The following is a 20967-nucleotide window of genomic DNA, read 5'->3' on the forward strand; positions in this document are numbered from 1 at the left end:
CATTTATTAGCGCGAACGAATTTTGTTTTCGATTATTACTTTAAAAGATACGATGGTCAAGTTCGGTTTTTCAAATGGAACTATTTTTTTTGAAGACCTGAGTTGATAGTGCGTTCCAAGACAAATTCAATAAGCTTTAATGTATACACTTTATTTCCACTGGTTTTTAAGATATTGCGCTTGCAAAATTACTGATTTTCACTGGAAGAAAACCCTCTGGAATAGGAAGGACCGGGGTCGGTCTTACTGGCGCTACGGGTGGCATTGCCTGTTGAAACTGATACCTACCTGCCAAAGGTCTACGACAGGGTTCGCAGGCCCAAAAGCTGGACAATTCTTTTCCGTCAGAAATGCTACTTAGGTAGGTACATCTGCGGTATCGAGAAGCGCATCGTTACTTTTATTTCGCACTTGCTTCTACGCTCGGATGGCCGGTTCTTTTGGGAGGGATGCAACTTGGATTGGTTAGGTTAGGAGGAGTGAAAGTTGCTAGACTAAATTTCAACCATAGGGAGCAGATTGTGTCAAAAGAAAAGAATTGTCCAGCCTTTGGGCCTGCCATTTCTGGCGTAGACCTTTGGCAGGTAAGTATCCATTTCAACAGGCAGTGCCACCCGTGGCGCCAGTAAGACCGCCCCCGGTTTTTGCCATTCCAGAGGGGTTTCTTGCAGTGAAAATCAGTAAATTTGCAAGCGCAATATCTTAAAAACCAGTGGAAATAAAGTGTATACATTAAAGCTTATTGAATTTGTCTTGGAACGCACTATCAACTCAGGTGTTCAAAAAAAATAGTTCCATTTGAAAAACCGAACTTGACCATCGTATCTTTTAAAATAATAATCGAAAACAAAATTCGTTCGCGCTAATAAATGGGCCCCCTCGAACCATGCAATTCCCTATTTTTTTTATATTTTTATCGACAATACTTTAAGAGATATCGCGCTGTCCACTCCTTAGTGGGACACCCTGTATATATATATATTAGTTTCCGACGTTTCGATCATGGTTTAGATCATCTTCAAGGAAAGTTAAAAACATATATAAAATACTGCGTATGCTATTGAAAATAAGTCACCCTGCTCTGGCACAACGCGTGACTCGCGAGTCGGTTGGAATAAGATTAATTGTAAGGTAAACCGTGAACAACACATCTGCTTTTAGAAGGTGAAAAAGGGGCGAATACCGTTGACAGTTATAAACATATATAAAACCCCCGAAATATGTTTATAAACATATATAAAACCCCCGAAATATGTTTATAAACATATCTAAAAGCCCCAAAATATGTTTATAACTGTCAACGGTATTCACCCCTTTTTCACCTTCTAAAAGCAGATGTGTTGTTCACGGTTTACCTTAGTCTTATTCCAACCGACTCGCGAGTCACGCGTTGTGCCAGAGCAGGGTGACTTATTTTCAATAGCATACGCAGTATTTTATATATGTTTTTAACTTTCCTTGAAGATGATCTAAACCAAGATCGAAACGTCGGAAACTAATATATATAATTAATTAATTGCAAAATAGCTTTGATGTATTATTTCAATTTATTAAAATAATAATTGTTTTAATCTGACCGATCCAGAGCGCCGATACCATCGTAGTTAAGTTTTACGGTCGAAATTTAGTTTATTTATAATTCTTTATGTTTGTATATGTTAGATTGCTGCTAGAATTCTTGCAGCTATTCATTATTTTAACCAGAGTTGGGCATTAACTAAATAGAAAATTATTTAAATAACGATCGAATAAAAGTTACTTTAACTTTAGATTATTCGATGAATAAAGTTATTTTTTTTATTCGTTATTCGAAATTTTATTTAAATAAAATTTTTGCACATTTCTGTTTGCAAGGAATCACTTGACAAAAATTGGGTGCAGTGTACCGAATGTGAAGGTTAGGCACACGTCGAATGCACAGATCAGGAGAATATTAATTAAGTATTATACTTGCGATGTTTGTACAAATCAAATTTGAAAAAAATCTTGTATTTTACCAATTGAATGCCTTTTTATTAATTTAATTTAATAGTTGGTCGGTACTGGACGACAATTTTTCGTTTCCTAGAAATCACAACTTTTTTACATTTGCGAATTATCAATTCTTATTATTAAATTTCGCGAAAATAATTTCCCTCCTCTTATTAACTTCCATCTATACTACAAACACGTTTTTGAATTTCTGATTTTTATCGACTCTAGCCCAATATATAACAAAGAAACCTACATTGTAGGAAACAAGGTAATAGATTTTCATTTCATTCTTGTTAACGTTGATATTAATAAATTTAAAATTATAAAATGTACAGAAAAATTCCTGCTTGTCCCTCAAATGGGTTCGAATAATCATTATCTCGACATCTGTGTGCAAAATATACATTAGTCTTTCTCTGAAATTAGGAAAGTATTACGAAACGAAAACACTATATTGAACCTGATGTCAAGCATTTCAAATTTCCTATAATTGATATTATTAAGCACTGCGAAACTGAACTATAAATTTTCCTTTCACCCCCTAAAAGTATCATACATAGCTTTCAAACTCCCTAAAAAATCATCTGGATTAATTAAGAAAATGTGTGGAGCACAAAACAAAAGATTTATCATTTCATTCCAGCTATCCAGTACCTACATTGAATCATACAACTTCTTCGAGCAGAGAACCAACGACAATTGGGCCAAGTTGCGCAAAAAGCTACCAACCCTCTATGATCTGAAATTGAGTAAAAATTTTTTAGATTTTAATTGCTAAGGAGAAGTAGTTTTATTTCTATTAAGTATATTCTATTTCTTGTTATTGTTTCACAATGTTTTTAATAGGTTACTGAATACCCTAATTAATATTATTTTAAGTTTTCTGTAGTTTCTGTTTTTAATCTTTTATCGCTTGGTAGTTCTAATAATTGTATAATATAAGAGTTGTTCTGGGGCAAATATTCCAATTACTGCCAGCGTCCCTATTACTGCCACTTCATTTATTTTACTTAATAAACACGCAACGTATAAAGAATGGTGTAAAAAAGAATTTATCATAAAATTGGGACTGTTCTTCTTATTATTATAGTACATTCTTTATACGTCTATTCTTTATACCCTACGCTTTTTTGTTTTAAATAAATAAAGTGTCAGTAATAGGGACACTGCCAGTAAATGGGACATCTACCCTATAGGTTGACAATCTCCTGCAAAATAAAGATCACAAAATAATACGATCCGCACTGTGTTTAACTAATTTGTATTCATTTCGAGGGTTGGTAAGTTGACTTGGCCCAGTTAAACAGTCCACCGAAATTCTAAAGCACAATTAGCTAAAGCCATAAAAGTAACAAAACCCCTCCTTTCCCCACGAAAAATCAAGGCTACCCCAGCTCTGAATGGAAACTTCCAAGTATCCTATTTTAAAAAGCGCGACATTTGCGTGCTGCCTATGAAAAAAAATTCCTTCCGTCGCCGCGCGTGACGATAAGTAAACGCTCCTCTATCAGAAAGCCGTGGATAGCGACGCTAAGCCGCGAGGCTGGTATTATTTCAAATCGCCGGGACGTTCTTTGGATTTTTAAAGGAACGACCACTTTGTGTCAGAACGTGCCTCAAGAGAGTGAGACGAGGTCGTCGTCGTCGTCGGTGTAGGACGTCGAGAGGAGGCCATAGGCGTCCAGACGGCGACGTCGTCGTCGGCGCCTAGCGTCGTGCTAACTAGCACCCCTAGCGCACACACCCACGCCTTTATTAAACGTCGCCCGTCGGCTGGCCGTATACGTTTCCCCTCATAAAATTGAACATGGCGTACATACCTATACGCGTGGAAGAGCCTGAAAGAGAGGCCAGGAGTGAGTGAGGCGGAGGAGCGCGAAGAGAATGGTTTCGAGGGAGGGCCACAAAGGAAGAGAAACAAGTGCAAATAGACTGCGAAGGAACGAAAACGAAGAGGAAGAAGAGGACGGAATAAACTATTCGGCTGGGATTTCTGAATCTTTCGATCGACGACGAATTGCCACTGTCTCCCGGATTCATAGAATATCTGGAGTTTAAAGCAAAATTCCATGTCGTTGTCGGATAGCAGACAGAAGCAGGGATGGGCGTTTTGGAAGAATAAAATTGGTGGACGAATCTGAACGAGTACAGGGGAAAGAGGACATACGTGAAAGGAAGAGAAGATTTGACATTTATATTGTCTACCAAGAAAATTCCAAGGAGAAGGATCGTAAAGTATCTTCTCTGTTTTCCTTATTTGCAACACGCCTTTAAGGGGTCGTGCTCAGTCAGGAGGCCGAAAAAAGGTGGTCTTTGGAAATTTTTTACTCAAAAGATATAACACATTTCTCAGAAAATCTTTTTTTACTTTTAAGGATTGCATCTAGTACCGTGCATCGTATTTTTTTTATTTAAAAATATTTATAAATAACTAAGTTATTGTCCATCACTCGAAGGTTCTCTAAAAAAGGGCTTCTGCGGTGACCACTGCTGCTCGAAAGTCGATCATCTAAAATAAAAAATTTTAAAGAATTTACTTATATTATATTATCTAGTATTTGAACGAAGGATTTTTTTATCCGATGCTTAGTTTTCTTTTAATTGACGAAAATCAGGCACGATTTATGATAAAAATTGAAGCTTTTACTTTAAACATCAGCCATTTTTTCCAAATCAATATTTCGAAAAATCCTTCGTTCAAATACTAGATAATATAATGTAATAAGTAAATTCTTTTGAATTTTTTATTTCAGATGATCGACTTTCGAGCAGCAGTGGTCACTGCAGAAGCCTTTTTATTTAGAGAGCCTTCGAGTGATGGACAATAACTTAGTTATTTATAAATATTTTTAAATAAAAAAATTACGATGCACAGTACTAGATGCAATCCTTAAAAGAAAAAAAGATTTCTTCAGAAATGTGTTATAGCTTTTGAGTAAAAAATTTCCAAAGACCACCCTTCTTTCGGCCCCCTGACTGAGCATGACCCCTTAACGTTATAGATACGTCTCTGAACGAAGAGGAGCAAGAAGTGAAATTAATATATAAAATAAAAGAAGAAAAGGGGAGAGGAGAAGGTATTGCTCGGTCCACTAAAGTAAAAGGAACTACGAGTGCTGGAATTATAATTGTTTCCAACAATCTCTTCCAGCACCAGTTGCGAACAGTAAACGTTGCGTTACAGGTTTCAACAGAAAGGAAAGAAAGAATTACATACAACGCGTTGTAATATAATTAGAGGCCCGTGGAGGATAAAAATAGGAAGGGGATGGGGAGCAAGAGACGGAGGGGGGAGGAAGAGACGAAGCGTGGAAGAAACGCGAACGAGGGTGACGATGGAAGAGACGCGGAAGGAAGGGGATTAAAGTGATCCGGCGAGAGAATCAGGGCGGAAAGACAACGTGAGTTACAAGATTTATTAAATCCCCGATCCGAAGTCTTTTAATTACGGTACGGTAACGTGACGAAAAGCAAAATTGTTTTCACGGCTTGGGGGAGGGGGTGGCGAATAACATTAACCGTTAACGAGTAGTTTCGATATCGGCGCCCCGTAATGGGGTAGGTACTCGCGACGTTCGGATGGTAAAGTGGGTATTAAACGCAGATAGAATAGCCGGGCGAAGATAAAGCCATGTACCAGGTATAGGGTAGGTCTAACATATTCTGGAAGTTTGAATCTCGCGAACTAAAATGTGACTTTGTAAAAACTACGTTTGAGGAGGTACGGTCTCTGGGAAAGGTACAGGGTGCGGTCAAAAAGGGTGGTACAGACGGGCAGGGGGTGATTCCTTATACAAAAATAAATCAAAAGTGTAAACTAAAAAGTTCCTCCTTCGAGGCTCAGTTTTCGAGAAAATGGATTTTCAAAAATCGAACAATTAAAAGGAGTAGAATTTATCGATAAGTACGGTACAACATGGAATGAATCCTTATGTAGAAATATCTAAGTCGGATTTGTGGAATAAATTTCTTCAAATGAGATTTGATCTAAAAAAAAATCGATTCGGGGGTGGAACCACTTTTTAGATATTCAAACACGATTTTCTTGAAAACAGAGTCTCGGATGAAAAATCTTATTTATATTTTTGATTTATTTTTGCGGAAGGAATCACCTGCTGTCTGCTTCTACCATCCCTTCGGCCACACCCTGTATATGTACTACATCACAGGGGGTGGTAAAATTAATAGAACGCGCATGGAGAAAGGTTTTCCTTATCGTCCACAATGATATTGAACTACGATTAAAGAACAAAGGTAAAAAATGGCAAATTTTCGAAGTCATCGAAAGCAATTAATGTTAATCATTATTCCACCATGAATGCAATTTCGATGATAATTCGTCCCCACTTTCTCCGGAGCGTGATCTGTCCGTGAAATGATAATTTAAGAAACTTGCAGATGAATCATCAGAGAATTGATATGGATCGAATAAAAAAAGTACAAAGCTGTTGCCGCACGAGGGCATCTTACACTTGTAGCAATGAAACTATTCGACAAATTTTAATTCCTCCACGTATCGATGTTACACCAAATTCCTCCGACAAATCACATTTTCCCTAAACTCCTCAATACCTCACGCACAAAACAGCAAGGATCGATTACCATTAATCACCCCATAATCACCCATCTCCGTTTGACAAATTCCCCCAGGGTCGATGGCCCAGTAAATATTGAAACTTCGGCCCACAAATCATGGGAACGGTTTCTAGGCAAGAAGTTTCCCTTCAAGCGCACCCTTTTTCCCCGTGCTCGGCAGGGCCGCGACGCACTTTGCACGAGAGCAAGAATATATACATCTTAATAGGAACGGTGAGTAGAGGGTGAACTCTCGTGCAAAATTTATTAAAACCCTCCCTGCCCCACTCTCTCTCTCTGTCCGGTTAACCGTCCAGAAAGCGGTGAGCGTGCGCGAATTAAAGGCAACGACATGCTGAACATGTCCTATACCCAGCGCGTCAAAGGAACCGCCCCGGCGTACAGTTAACAGGGTTAGATCCCGTGCCCGTAAAGTCGCCCGAGGGTAATTAAAAAGAATGACCACGAACAGCCCGTCTAAATTTAGAATTCGGAGGCGAATCGCGGCGGACCCTGATCGATATCCCCATTGCTATCTGGGGCGATTCTTCTTTTGTACTCGGCGTCGATTTTTTTCAATTCTCCAGCCGCTTCTCGGCAAATAAGCACACCCCTTTTCGCAGAAAAATAGGCGAGATTCTTGTAAAGAAACGCGTAGGACACTGGATAAGGTTATTTTTTGTTACAACGTGGAGATGGACCAACTACTAAGAACAGTTGTTTTGGTTACATTCAAGATTTTTAAAATAATAAAAGTGGCATATGATCGCATTTCTATGCTGTAGAAAAATTTTCTTAAAGAAATCTGCTTTTTTTTAAATAAAATACATATCCCTATAGGGGAGACCGGGGCTAAAAGTTCCAGGGGTAAGTTGTTCCGACGCACAGTGGTTCGAGCATACTACATGCTAGCTGGACAAAATTATTTTCTCGCGGTATTGGGTTTATATGGGGTTCAAATTGTTAGAAACAAACCTGATTCGTACCGCAGTTTATTATTTCTCTAAAAATATCAATAAAATAAAAATATGACTAATTCAATAAAGGAACAAGAACAAAACGACAGTATTGTACTTTAACTATAATTATCCGTCGCAACATTATGTTTATTCCTGTAATTTCTGAGTTTTCTGTGGAGTTTTAAAAAAATTTCGAGCCACAGTTGACTCACCTAATATAAAATGGCTAATAAAACAGTGTTTTACTATATGTTCCACGTCGTTCCACGCAACAAGGGTTGAATGTACGGAAAGTAAAGACTTTCTAGTTTTTTTAATCACACGATCGATCTGCAAAAATTTGCAAAACTATATTTTGTGAATTTTTTTCGAGTGCGACGCTCGGCAGAAGAGATCGCACTGTTGTTATATTTCAGACTCTATAATGTAATGCAATGTAATTAACAAGAAATTAATAGTTATAAGGCACACTTATAGTTAATCTATAATACGTATAGAGTCTGAAATATAACAACTGTGCTATCCCTCCTGCCGAGCGTCGTACTCGAAAACAATTCACAAAACATAGTTTTGCAAATTTTTGCAGATCGATCATGTGATTTAAAAAAAACTAGAAAGTCTCTACTTTCCGTACATTCAACCCTTGTTGCGTGTAACGACGTGGAACATATAGTAAAATACTGTTTTAATAGCCATTTTATGTTAGGTGAGTCAACTGTGGCTCGAAATTTTTTTTAAAAATCCATAGAAAACTTAGAAATTACAGGAATAATCATAATGTTATAACGGATAATTATAGTTAAAGCACAATATGTACTGTCGTTTTGTTCCTTTTCCTTTACTGAATTAGTCATATTTTTATTTTATTGATATTTTTGGTGAAATAATAAACTGTGATACAATTTGAACCGCATATAAACCCAATACCGTGAAAAAATAATTTTGTCCAGCTAGCATGTAGTATGCTCGAACCACTGTGGCGACGGCTGTATCTTCAAAATAAAAAGAGCATTGTACTTTAAATTATTTTTTCCGCGCGAGTTGATCACGCCACTCTGTCGCCCACTTTAATAGCGTCTTCGACAGCGAATTGCGTGGTTGTAAGCAAGAACCTATTAGTCGCGTACCAGATAAGTAAAAAAATTTTCTATCATTATTTTTTGGTCTATTTCAATTATTTAACGTCGATATTATTATACATTGATTCGTTCTTATGGATCGGGGTAGTTGTTACCGTGACTTGGGGCACGTTGTTACCCTAAAAGCTTGCCCCGCCGCTAATGTATAAATTGTTTCTGCTGTGCTTTAAGATGCGAATATATGAATGAAAGGCGGAAAGGGACACGACTTCAATCGAGGTTATGCGTAAAGATAAATAAAAACTGTCGGTAGAGAATTCAATATCTGCCACACGATTCAAGAGTCCACAGTAGACTACGAGTACAAATCTCAATAAGTAGGTACCTACATACAGTTGAATGTAAGACTGATTAGTAGATTATAGTTTTTATAACAAAGATAATGTTTATGTTTATTATATCGTTTTGGTTTTCTTTTAAAGATAATACATTTTTGTTGGTCCGAACCTTCATAAATAAACATTATCAATAAAATTCTGTTTTATTTCATTAGAAAATGAAATATTTCATTGAAAGGCAACTCTTATATCTTAGTAACAACTAACCCCAATGCGATAACAACTTGCCCCATATAGGGGTAAGAAGTTCCGCTTCGATCAGCCACAAATAAATTACTTTCTATGGAAAACCTATTACAATATATTAAACACAAGCTTAAAATCAGAAAATATAATAAATTTAACAAGAAATTAGTGAATAGTGAAGAGAATAACTACATTATTTTCTAGTCATTTTTTATGTTTTATCGAAAACGCAACTTTTAGCCCCGGTTTCCTCTACTTGCATTTCCAGATATGAGTTCACAGAATTATTTACAAACATCATACCCTCCAGCTGCATCGCTGAAACGAATTTACTTTAACTCGTCCAATAAAGAGAAGAAGAAAATAGTCCGTCTTTAATCTTTTCACCCTCCTCCTAATGAAATTCAATTACGAGACAAGCCAGCTCGCGTCCGGTCATTTTCAGTTTCACCGCTGGCTATCGAATTACCATTCCCCGCGGGGGAGCTACGTTCGAAAAATTTCGGCGCGAGGTGTAGCCAAAATGCCTAGGAACGAATTTTTCACCGGGCGATTCCTCGGCACGCTCTGCGCCACGCTTCGCGGAGCGCTTCATTGTTTTAAATCAAACTTCAAATGCAAAACGCCGCGCTCCACCGCCGCGAAATATTGCAACGGCCGCAAAAATAGCACGAATTATTCATACGAATATATTTTTCGGCGTGTGTATAGGAATTAGCAATATATCTCGGCCACGTTTCCTACGAATTTTCCCGAGCGAATCGCGTTTATTCCGCTGGCTGCTATTCCGAAACTAAGCAACGGAATAGGGAATAGCGGGTGTATTTCACGCAGGGCCGGCGTGACAATACATATGATACCGGGCGAAAACATTTTTTGGCGCACTCTTCCTAATTTTTTAATTTAAAAAACCATCTGTTTTACTTTATATAGTTTTATTTAGTTTTATTATAATACATAATAAATACATATTCAGATGAAGATTTGTCGTCAGTATTTACATTCTTAGTTTGATTATCACCACGTTCTTCCCCTTCAAAAGTAATTGTATCATTTCAAGATATTCTTCTCCTTCGGTATTTTTATGCTCTTCATTTTGCATATTTGGCTCGCATTTCTTTTTAAAAAATGAACTCATCAGACTTGCAGACAATTCATTTTCTTTTGATTGATTTAGTTTTCTCTTTCTATTCTGCGCTCCTGAGAGTTTTTTTTCAACATTCTATGGCTAAAGAAAGTCAACAGATTTTTATGTTTTACCCGAATTTTTCAATGTTTTATGGGAACTTGCTGAGATGTATATATTATCTAGTAAAAATTCACATGTAACTTTTATTAGAAAGTACTGCAAATTATTAGAACTGACAATGATCCTTTGATTTGAAACTTTTAATGTTACAAAACAAAGCTTATAGTTAAATTGCAATAGACATTTATATTTAGAACTTAAAACTGCGAATACGTGTAAATATATGAAAGGATAAAATATTTCTCAGAGTCCACGAGTAACTTTGTATATTATACAAAAGCGTGTTTCTTAAAAAACAAAGGACGACGGAGGCGTTCGTCTCACCGACGTGGGATTCATTTCTTTTTCGTGACAGCGAATGATGATCGCACGTACAACGAACTAAATCTGGTGATCTTAGAACGACAATTTACTGTAGCTAATATTCTTTCAAGAAACGACGTATAATATAAGTTGTCATGGTTGCTTTAGTAATTCATCGTTTTTTATTTGAATAATACCAGAAATACTAAAAAAAATAATACAGAAGAATAACTAAATTAAGCAAATATTTATTTATTGAAGCGCCCTCGCGAATTGGCGCCCCGGGCGGTCGCCCGCTTCGCCCGTACCTTCCGCCGGCGCTGATTTCACGAATCTATGAGACATTAAATTTCTGTATGACTCGTTGAGGCATACATCGCGTCAAATAAATAGGGGCGTTTATCGATGATATGCAATCGCATTTTCTTTTCTGTTTTAAAATCACATCAGGGACTTGGAGTCAACAAGACTAACTCCTAATTGGATTCTATATGCGTGAAACGAGATGATACGATCGTAATATTTAATCGAAGAACATGCATTAATCCCCTAATTGCTCTTCTTGTAACCAGCGAGTTAATTAAGTAGAAAAGCCTGTACTGTGGCCATAATAAATCATTTTCTGTGTACCAGTATTTATCCGTATCGTTAACCCGCAGACTCAAGTATGCGGATCTGGTTACAAGTCAAGCGGCACTCGTTCCGATAATGGCGTAATGGAATAATAGACGTCGAGTACAGTTGGAATCTGAACGATATCCCCTCGGTGGGTATCATCCTCGAACCTCGATTGATTGTGGAATTTGAAATCGTATCGGTCCTGGGGCCAATGTTTGGCTCGAGCCCTTGTTTCCGCCCCTCCGCCCGAATCCCTGGCTACTCAGTACGAATTAGACGCATCGAATCGAACTTGGGAAATTCTGTGGAATTGCATTTGAAAATTTCGTCATACTCGCAAATCGAATTCTTTCTCAGTGATTCGTATACGGTAACTGTATGTTGTATCAGAATTATGTGACGACCGCTATAGGCCCTACATAAATTTGTCTTCACAGAGCGTTGTACAAGTATAAAATGTTCGAGCTCTGTGGTGTTAATTAAACTGCCTGAACTAAGCGTAATGTTAATTAAGGCTGCGAACTCTTTCGTTATGTTAAAAGATGAACAGAGTGGGTTATATTAATTAATGCAAATGTTGTATAATTTTGGTATACATTTTCTGGTACCAGACTAGCAACAGTTGAAAACCACGAGACACGAGAATTAAATTCATTTTATTGAACAGAAGATATATTTTCTCAGACACTTTCTTGTAATATTAAAAAGAAGAAAGTCGTTTACGGTGTAGAGCAACAGTAACTCAATTTGTCTATATTCTGCAATTTAACAACGGAAATAGTGGTTTTAACCGCTAAAAATAGATTTCTAGTAGTTTTATAATTTATATTATAAGTAAGGTAATATTACAACTATTTCAGTTGTGAAAAACTTAAAAAAATTGGCATAATTATGCTGTTATATACAAATAATATGAGCAATGTCACGTGGTAATGATTCAAAAATCGCGCGGTCTCCTTATAACTAGTTCTTTAATAGGGACTTTTTGTGCAATGCTGAATTTATTCCTATAATTTTAAATAACTTGATTGGTGAAATGAAGAGGAATGCAATCTCAGGCTGTGTTGCGATTCACGCATACTGCGCATAGACTGCAGGCAATGGTGATTGGTGGTTCATGCAGTGAGTGAATAGACTGCATAACCTAATTCGTAGAATTCCCTAGAATCCTCCAACTTCTAGCGCATGATCTGTGTTACTGTTGCGAGTTGCGATTCTCGCTCTAGCGACGCTTAGCGCAAGCTGTTAAAGCGCGAACTTCGAACTTTAAAGAGTTAAGGATGAAGTTTATTACATTTGAAATTTGTCTTCGCCTCCTTCCTTATCGCTCGAAAACAGTGTATTAATTTTGAAAAGAGGAACGAACGTACGAAGAAGCCTGTTTCTTCGCCTCGCAATTCATCTCCGACGTTGTAAAAGCACGGTCGTGTTATAATAAAGCTCAACTTTTGATCAAACTTTAAATATCTTTGTTCGTTTCTTAATAGTTCTGGTCAATATTCAATAATTTAATTTAGTTCAGTTCAATAATTTTTATTTCGTTAAAAGTTATTCGTTACAAATTGTCTTGTTCAATCAACTTCGCACGATTCGCGAGCAGAATTCTTTTGGGTTCCACGAACACCGGACCACATTGAAATTCTCTCAAACAGTCAGAATTCCCAGCCGGCCCCGCAACATTACATAGTTGTTGGAATTCGAATACTCCAAACAGGTTATGCAGTCTATACACTCACCGTATGAACCACCAATCACCATTGCCTGCAGCCTATGCACTCAATGCGCGAAACGGAACACACCCGAAATAACTATGAGCCAGTTCGTGAAAGTTACTAGTTATCCCTAGTTTTATCAACTAGAAATTTAATTGTACATACGAATTGGTTTTGATGTTTTATGGAAACATTAAATACAAGACGCATATCGAACAAGATAAATGCTATCAAATAAATATCTCAAGAAACACCTCATTAAATATGCACTTCTCACACTATGTTCATAAAACTATTGTTACTCCATTTTACAGTTCGAACCGCCTTAAAGAAAACATATTTTCAGAAATGGGCTGTATATACCCATAAAAATTAATACACTTACTTTCTTTAAGCGCTACTATGATTTTATTTTAAAAAAAAGCACGATATTTTTTTGTTCTTCAATTTTGTTGACTATAAGTACCAATATTAAATTTCAAATATCCCTAGTATGTCCTAACCTATTTTCACCACTTGTGTTCAATTGTGTTAACGTGAATTCTTGCAATGAAGTACCGGTTGAATTTTCTAATGTATAGCAAATGCAGAAGTATTCTGCTTCAAGAGACGAGAAGATACGCGGGTCACAGCAAATGGCAGAATATTAAGCATACTAAACAGGAGCAGGATGCCGCGAGGGCGACACTATTTCGCAGCTTGACTAATAAAATGAAAATTGCAATATCAGGTGTTTTTCCAAACATGAATGAATGTAATAAAATCTATTGAAGTGTGTGCACAGAATATGAACAGTGAACATTTACGAGCATGTTCATTGTAGATTATTTAACATTTTTCTGAACATAATCAAGCTTGTAATGTTTAGAAAAGTATAGTGATAGTAGTGGAAATTTATAATCCTTGTTTCAGAGTCCGGCAGTGCAGAGCCAAGTCAGAATATAAAGCTGTCACAGCTTATTGACCAAGCTAAAAAAGCCAATATGCCAGTAAACACTTTAAACACATTTCTGGACAAAATGAAGAATCCAGCTGCAAAATCTCAAACTGATATAATGACAGTTCGTGGTCCTGGAGGTTGTATATTGATTCTGTATTTATCGACCAGCAATCTTAAGGCAGCCAAAATACAGATTGCCTATCAGTTAAAAAAGAACAAGTATTGAATTAATTTATGTTTCTTTTTCCTAATACCAATTACTAAAACAACTTGTAATTCACATTACTTTTTTGCATACAGTGCTCAAATTGTAGACCCCTCAGTAATGAATATATTTGACTGCGCATGTAATATCATTGCTTCAAAAAACTGTGATTTAGATCAAGCAATGGAAGATGCCATACATATCAATGCTCAAGATGTAGAGGAAGTAAAAGAAGACGAGCAACTATGTTTTAAGGTAACAAAAGACCAATTCCTCTATTCATCTATACTTTGATGCATTACATCTTCATCTTTATTTGTTGCAGTTCAAGTGCGATTTTCAGTCCTCCCAAAAGAGTACAAATCAGTTAATAAATCTAGGTTACTCTATAATTTCAACAGACGACATATGCACACCTGAAACTCTGGTTGAATTAGGAGAAGAAGATTTAAAAAAGGCAAACAGACTTAGGGAAAGACTTTTAGCTTTTGAAGAGATTGACAAAATAGATGACAATATAGCAGAATAATAAACTAAAAGTAACGCTTTCTGATGTATATAACATAAACTGTTATTTCGCAACTCTGACTGGCGGTAACAAACCGGAAGAAAGTCGTAAGGTTGGCAAGCCTTTTCGTATTTACTTTCTACCAACAAACCACAAACATAACCCTAAATAACCCTAGACGTCACCTGAAAACAGTTTTTCATCTCGTATAAACAGTTTCTTATATTTAATAGACTCCTACAAACTCGTGTAAATTAAGCTTGAAAAAAAATATATTGTACATAGTTAACGGGAGTTTCAAATGTCAAATCGCATCACTGTTGGGCGAAGGGTTAATTTACCGATTCTCCTCTGTAAATCCACCATGAAAAACTTATGGCAGACGCAAGGTGCAAAATACATAAAATATTTTATTGTTCGTCATTCTCGAACGTACTATTTTTGTCCAAGAAATAAATAAAATTAAATAATTCTGTACATTTACAGATGTGTTCATTACTACATAGTAATAGGTATCATTGTTAGGATCATTGTAAATACTTAAAAGTATATATGTACAAATTAAAAATATATGGAATTGTTTATAGAAATGTTACCCACTCGTCTATTGTCCCTCAGCGCCATATCCTTTTATTTCGTGTATATTTGAACCTGGAAAATGTACAACGGCGTTTCGGTGGAAAAGAGACTTTAACAATTTTTTGGGGATCTTTGCTTTTTCACTCCAAGGGCTAAATGAAACATTAAACGTGTCACTGTTTGCTGTTTTGGTAGGTGTATTCGTAGATGTGTTTGTTACTTGTTTTAAAGATTCTTCTTTTGTGGCTTCTATATGCGCAGAACTACCATCTTTCGCGGATTCATCGATCGATTTTTTATCTTTCTTCTTCTTTGTTTTTTTCGCTTTGGGAGTATTTTCATCTATACTGGTTGCATTTTCTTTGTCAGATACCTCTTTCTCGTCTTTTATATGTGCTACTTCCGCAGTAAAATCAGTTGTATGTGTATCTTGTTTAATTTTCTTCTTCTTTTTCGATTTCGCTGTTTCTTCTACTTTGTCAACTACTTTTTCTACGCGGTCTACGTCATTAGCTTCTGTTTTAATTTCGGAAATTATGTCTTCATGATTTTCTACATTTCGCTCAGCATTTTTCTTTTTCTTTTTCTTCTTCTTTTCCTTCGATAAATTCTCTCGATGTTCTTCGTCGTGAACTTCGCACTCCGAATTCTCAGGTCTTGCTTTTATTTCCGTGACTGCTTCTGCAATCTCTTCTGCGTCACTTTTACTGCCGGTAATCGTTTCATCCTCCGTTTTCTCTTTCTTTTTCTTTTTCTTTGATTTTTTGCTCGAGGGTTGTTCTAAAGGTACAAAATCATAAGTTACATTTTCTGTTAGTTTAATTTTTTTAATCCCTAGTTCATCTTCACAAGTTTCTTTGTCTTCCTCTGGTATTTCTACAATTGTCTCTAAATTAGATCGACGACTACCTTTTCTCTTCTTAGATTTTCGGCTCTTACGCTCGTTGATTTCATTGTCATTCACTTCTTCGGCTACTTCTTCAACCTCTAGCGCTTCGTTAATAAAACCGAACGGGGTAGGATTATCAACACTATCCTCCCGCTTCTTGTTCTTTTTAATCCTTTTGTTTTCAATCTCGAATTTATCTAATCTAGCTTTCCCTTTTTTCTTTTTGAGAACGTCGGAACTATATTCAACGTAATCATTAAAGGTGACTCTTTTCTTATCAACTACTTCGTCGCTTAAATCTAAAGCAGAATTCGTAACACCAAATTCCGCTCTCGACACTTCAAACTCCTTTCCATTACAAACTTCATCATCTCGGCATTTTAAATTTAAGGCAGGATTTACAAAACCATTCTTGCACCCACTCTTATTTACAGCATCGACTTTAATTTTTTTATAATCATTGCTTAACGCTGACTCGCTGTCATCAGAAGACTTTCTCTTTTTCGAGGATTTTGGTCGATTACCAGAATCGCAAATATTTTCGGGGCTATTCAATTTTAAACAAGGATTTTCGAAAGCGTAATTACACGTGTTTTTCGTTTCTTTGCTTTCCTCGCTATCATGCGACCCTTGTTCCCTAGTTGCAGGGGCAAAACCAAACCCAGCATATTCAGGCTCACTGTCTGAATCAGAGTCCTGCTGCCTCTTATTTTTAGGCCCGAAAGAATGATCGCGGCCCTTTCTCATAAAATAATCAGCCATGTTACCACCATTTATAGTAATAACACCGCCTGTATTTTCTCGAGTACCGACTGGGTCAAAACTTTCCTCGTCATTACTCTGATTATTTTTACTGCCCCCCTCTCCATTTAACTCTTTTTGCCCAAATATATTCGCTATATCTTTCGAGCTATACTTGTTCACATCTTTTCCCCTTGTGAATTTTTTATAGCTAAAATAGTAAGACTTCAAGAATGAAATAACGTATACATTTTCATGCAGTTAAATTATTGTATATTACATGTTTTACTTACTGAACACGAGCGCGACTCTGCTTAGATTTTAACTCCAGCGATTTATTATTCAAATCACTTTTTACTTCCTCCGTTTGCGGTACAATAATAGATTGGCTCCTTTGGAGCTCTTGTAAAAAATCATTAAAACCGTCCTGGTGTTCTGTCCAAGCTTTATCCAAATTGTCTTTCTTAAATCCAATGCCTGTAACAAACGAACAAGGTCATTGCCGTTGTATTAATTAACCCTCGGAAGACGGGCGGTTCAAGCAACCACACAGGAGTCGCTGCCTGGCTCCATGTAGAGATTTAGACCAGGGTTGACTAACTGATGGCTCGTGAGCCACAGGGGACACCTCTGCCTTGCTGCCACGCTGAACGGCCCCTTTCCATACCTCCCAGACTCTGACGATCGCAGTCAAAAAGAGAAGGAAAGAAGGAGGAATCGAATGCGATCACCAGAGTCTGGTCGGTATAGAGGGGGGTCGTTCAGCGTGGTAGCAAGGCAGAGGTGCCCCCGGTGGCTCGCGAGCCACCAGTTAGTCAACCCTGATTTAGACCATGGTACCTAATTCCACTGTACTTTACTTTAGATGACATTATTTTCCTTAATGCAATTCATTTTTAAGATTTTTCAGTATTTATTAATGCAATTGGCATTGCCATGCTTGCCTAAGTATCTACCAGGGGTTAAATAAAACTTAGAAACGTTTACACAGCCAATGGATATACATAAAACGATACATGGTACGGAGAAAGCTTTAACATATATTTAAGTACTAATCAGGGAAAGGTTTAAAGAGTGTTTCTTTAATTTTTACTTGCTTTCTCAAAATAGTAGCATACAAATTCTTTGTGTAAAATATTATTTTTTTCAGATGTATGTTGGTAATATGATACTCGAAATGCATGATTCTGTTTTAATACGATCGAAAACATGTGAAGCAGGGAATCCACCTAGTGTGGCCCGATGGGAAGAAGTCGATTGAAATGTCACAGGGGCAAGAGAGGTTCTTCGCTCGCATTAGCTCCCGCCACCCGTGTCCCATTTGCTTACTTTGTATTCATTGACGATGTCGCGCCGGCCAATAGGGATATACTATTCGGACCCTAGAGTTTCTCGACCGACTTCTTTCCATCCAGGCACAGTACATCCACAGAATATTCTAATACGTTTTTACGAAAAATTCTTACCCTGCTTTTTGTTACAATGCTTTAAAGATTATTCTCAAATAACATGTTGAATCATAAAAATAAGGACAATTATTAAATATTAAAAAGGGACAAAAATATTCCCTGCATGATCTGATGCCTCCCTCTCTGAACTCCCTACCACCCATTCTGCTGTCGGCTATGGCAATGTATGGCAAGAAAGCCTAACTCCTACTTCTCACTACAATACCTAATATATTACAACAACAAGAACTCATGTTTCAAGAAATAAGACTACGGACGAAAGTGTATAACTAATATTAAATTCTGGCATATAAAATAACTGGAGGGTAACGAAGTTAAAACTGAGAGCAATTAATATTACAAATCGATTCCATTGTAATAAACAAAAATAAATATGCCATATATATATATAGAGTTGAAAGTATCAACTGCCTTCTATGCTTTTTATTTTTTGCTCTTCATCGCCGTAATCTATCTTCGGTAACAGCAAAGTACTTAAAGCTTTTAATTAAGTCTGACTGTTACATTGTTATAAGTCTGAAAGTATAGTTTTCTGTTATACTTTTTCTTGCAAACGTTCATTACTGTTCTTACTTTGGCATATTTAATTTTGTTTATTATTACAAATGGTATCGATTTGTAATATTAGTTGCTCTCAGTTTTAACTTTGTTACCCTTCAGTTATTTTATATGTCAGAATTTAATATTAGTTATACACTTTCATTTGTATTCTTATTTCTTGATGTCTATATATATATGGTATTCCTATGTCACGTACGTACAACATTAACGAACGAGGGTCTACTTTCTTAGTTGAAGACATTCGCATTCGCCAAGAAGTTTAAAGTAAACCAATGCAATATTTGTAATTGTAACAGATAACTTAGAACCCCGAAACTATCAAACTGCAATATGCCCTAGTATCAAATTTCATGATTTTATCAACGTCAACATTTCTTGGATATGATTTTAGAAGATTAGCGTTGTAGCGAATAATAGTCAGTTGAGTCTTCTAAAAATTCGAAATTATTGAATTCATATTCACCTGCTGCATCGTCTTTATAAGATACGCGCACGTGCTCCGTTATTCCTTGCTCATTTGCCCCAAGGCCTTTGCCGCTCGTCCAGCCCATTTTCTCTAACATTTTCTGGCCAAACTTGTTCGAATCTGTACAAATTAAAGAGTCGTTAGCGAACTGAATGGATTGCCCGTGGTTTAAATACCAACGAATGCGAGAAATTTAAATAATTGCACACCTTCGCTCCATTGTTTTCCCCGCGGATTTAGTGTCCAACGTTGCTTTCGCTTCGGCTCTGCGAGCATCGCCATTCTACCGATTTTTCAAATCGACACTTAACTAAACTAACAGATTTAACGCCTGACACTCAAACATGGGTAATTTTAATTCAACAATTCGGTTTCTGGTTCAATTTTCGTAGAACTAACGAAATTTGAGGGAAAAATTACTGCTCCACCATACGTAGATAATAATACTTAAACTAGTAAATCTTAGTAAGTGTACCTCCTCAGGTTTTGGCGCGAGTCATTTTGCAGCGCCACTGTGTCGAAGTTTGAAATTAAAACAAAAGCGGGAAATCCTTAACAGACTTGAATTTAACGGCTTACAAGGGAAGTTAAGCAACTCGAAAATTCAGAAAGCTATTAAACTTTGTACGCATAGAGTAGTTCATTCGTAACCTATTTTTCGTTGGTGCCATAGTGCGATTTTAAAGGATCACCCCCTTGAACAATGCAGATTTTCTTTTTCGTGGAATATCTTGAGAACGGTAAGAGATATCGAAAGGAAGTGGAAACAAAAGTTCCATCTTTTTTTTACATCTACAAAACTGCGTGAAAATAAATATCGAATTAATGATTCCTGGTGGGGGTAACTTGAAAAGTATAGATTTTTGAGAAGTATTTTTACACAGTTTTGTGGATATAAAAAAAGATACAACTGTTGTTTAAGCTTCTTTTCGATATCTCTCACCGTTTTCGAGATATTCCACAAAAACAAATTCTGCATTTTTTTCAAGGAGTGCTTTCACCCCCTAAAACCACACTATGACACCAACAAAAAGTAGGATTGTCTTACGGATGAAGTTACATTTTCTGGGTTGCTTACTGTGACATACGATTTTTTTAACTTTTGTCAGAAATTTGTTTTATAAACTTAATATAAAGCAGTATGATACTATAGAAATAATAATAATAATTTTTAACATCATGTATATATATTTTAAAGGTAGAACTTTCTTCACTAGAACTCTTTGCGAAACTTTAAACGGGTTTTTCTCAAAACGGTGTTTTAGAAAATGTTTGCCACGATTTCTCAAATTCTTCTTGCCCGATTGGGCCCATCTTGGGCATATATCATCAGCAGATGTGTTGCTATCGCCTCAAGCAGAATTAGGCCAAAATATTTTTCTTTTCTGCTTTTTTTTTAAATTTTATAACCCCAAAAAGACGAAGAAGAATCACGATAACCGACACAATTAATATTCAAATGGCAGCCATTTTAAGAGTTTTTGAAACTTCAATTCAAATCTGCTACCAACTATAGTCATGCAAATTACTAATATCTAATTTATTATGATAATGAG

The 20967-nt window shown here is 36.5% G+C and overlaps 2 protein-coding genes across 2 annotated transcripts; one reads left to right on the forward strand and one right to left on the reverse strand.

The window, feature by feature from the left end:
* The first annotated feature begins 13540 nt into the window (after positions 1–13540).
* On the forward strand, positions 13541–15189 carry LOC143374493 (translational activator of cytochrome c oxidase 1). Its single transcript, XM_076822650.1, has 4 exons — positions 13541–13783; positions 13966–14212; positions 14294–14453; positions 14524–15189. Exons 1-4 carry the CDS (start codon positions 13603–13605, stop codon positions 14725–14727), a joined length of 792 nt encoding a protein of 263 aa, XP_076678765.1. The 5' UTR covers positions 13541–13602; the 3' UTR covers positions 14728–15189.
* LOC143374492 (uncharacterized) lies at positions 14477–19881 on the reverse strand. The gene is made up of 4 exons (XM_076822649.1): positions 19621–19881; positions 19409–19531; positions 17209–17392; positions 14477–17126 (listed from the first exon to the last, which is right to left on the reverse strand). The coding sequence occupies exons 1-4, from the start codon at positions 19691–19693 to the stop codon at positions 15311–15313; spliced, it is 2196 nt and encodes a 731-aa protein (XP_076678764.1). The 5' UTR covers positions 19694–19881; the 3' UTR covers positions 14477–15310.
* Positions 19882–20967: the final 1086 nt, after the last annotated feature.

Source organism: Andrena cerasifolii, chromosome 11 (assembly GCF_050908995.1).
Source record: "Andrena cerasifolii isolate SP2316 chromosome 11, iyAndCera1_principal, whole genome shotgun sequence".
NCBI lineage: Eukaryota > Metazoa > Arthropoda > Insecta > Hymenoptera > Andrenidae > Andrena > Andrena cerasifolii.

Coding starts and splice junctions, on each gene's coding strand:
- LOC143374493 (XM_076822650.1), top strand. CDS start 13,603: ATGAAGTACCGGTTGAATTTTCTAATGTATAGCAAATGCAGAAGTATT. Junction 13,784..13,965: donor AATGAAAATTGCAATATCAG/GTGTTTTTCCAA, acceptor TCCTTGTTTCAG/AGTCCGGCAGTGCAGAGCCA. Junction 14,213..14,293: donor TATCAGTTAAAAAAGAACAA/GTATTGAATTAA, acceptor TTTTGCATACAG/TGCTCAAATTGTAGACCCCT.
- LOC143374492 (XM_076822649.1), bottom strand. CDS start 19,693: ATGGCGATGCTCGCAGAGCCGAAGCGAAAGCAACGTTGGACACTAAAT. Junction 19,532..19,620: donor GGGAAAACAATGGAGCGAAG/GTGTGCAATTAT, acceptor TAATTTGTACAG/ATTCGAACAAGTTTGGCCAG. Junction 17,127..17,208: donor CAGAGTCGCGCTCGTGTTCA/GTAAGTAAAACA, acceptor TTACTATTTTAG/CTATAAAAAATTCACAAGGG.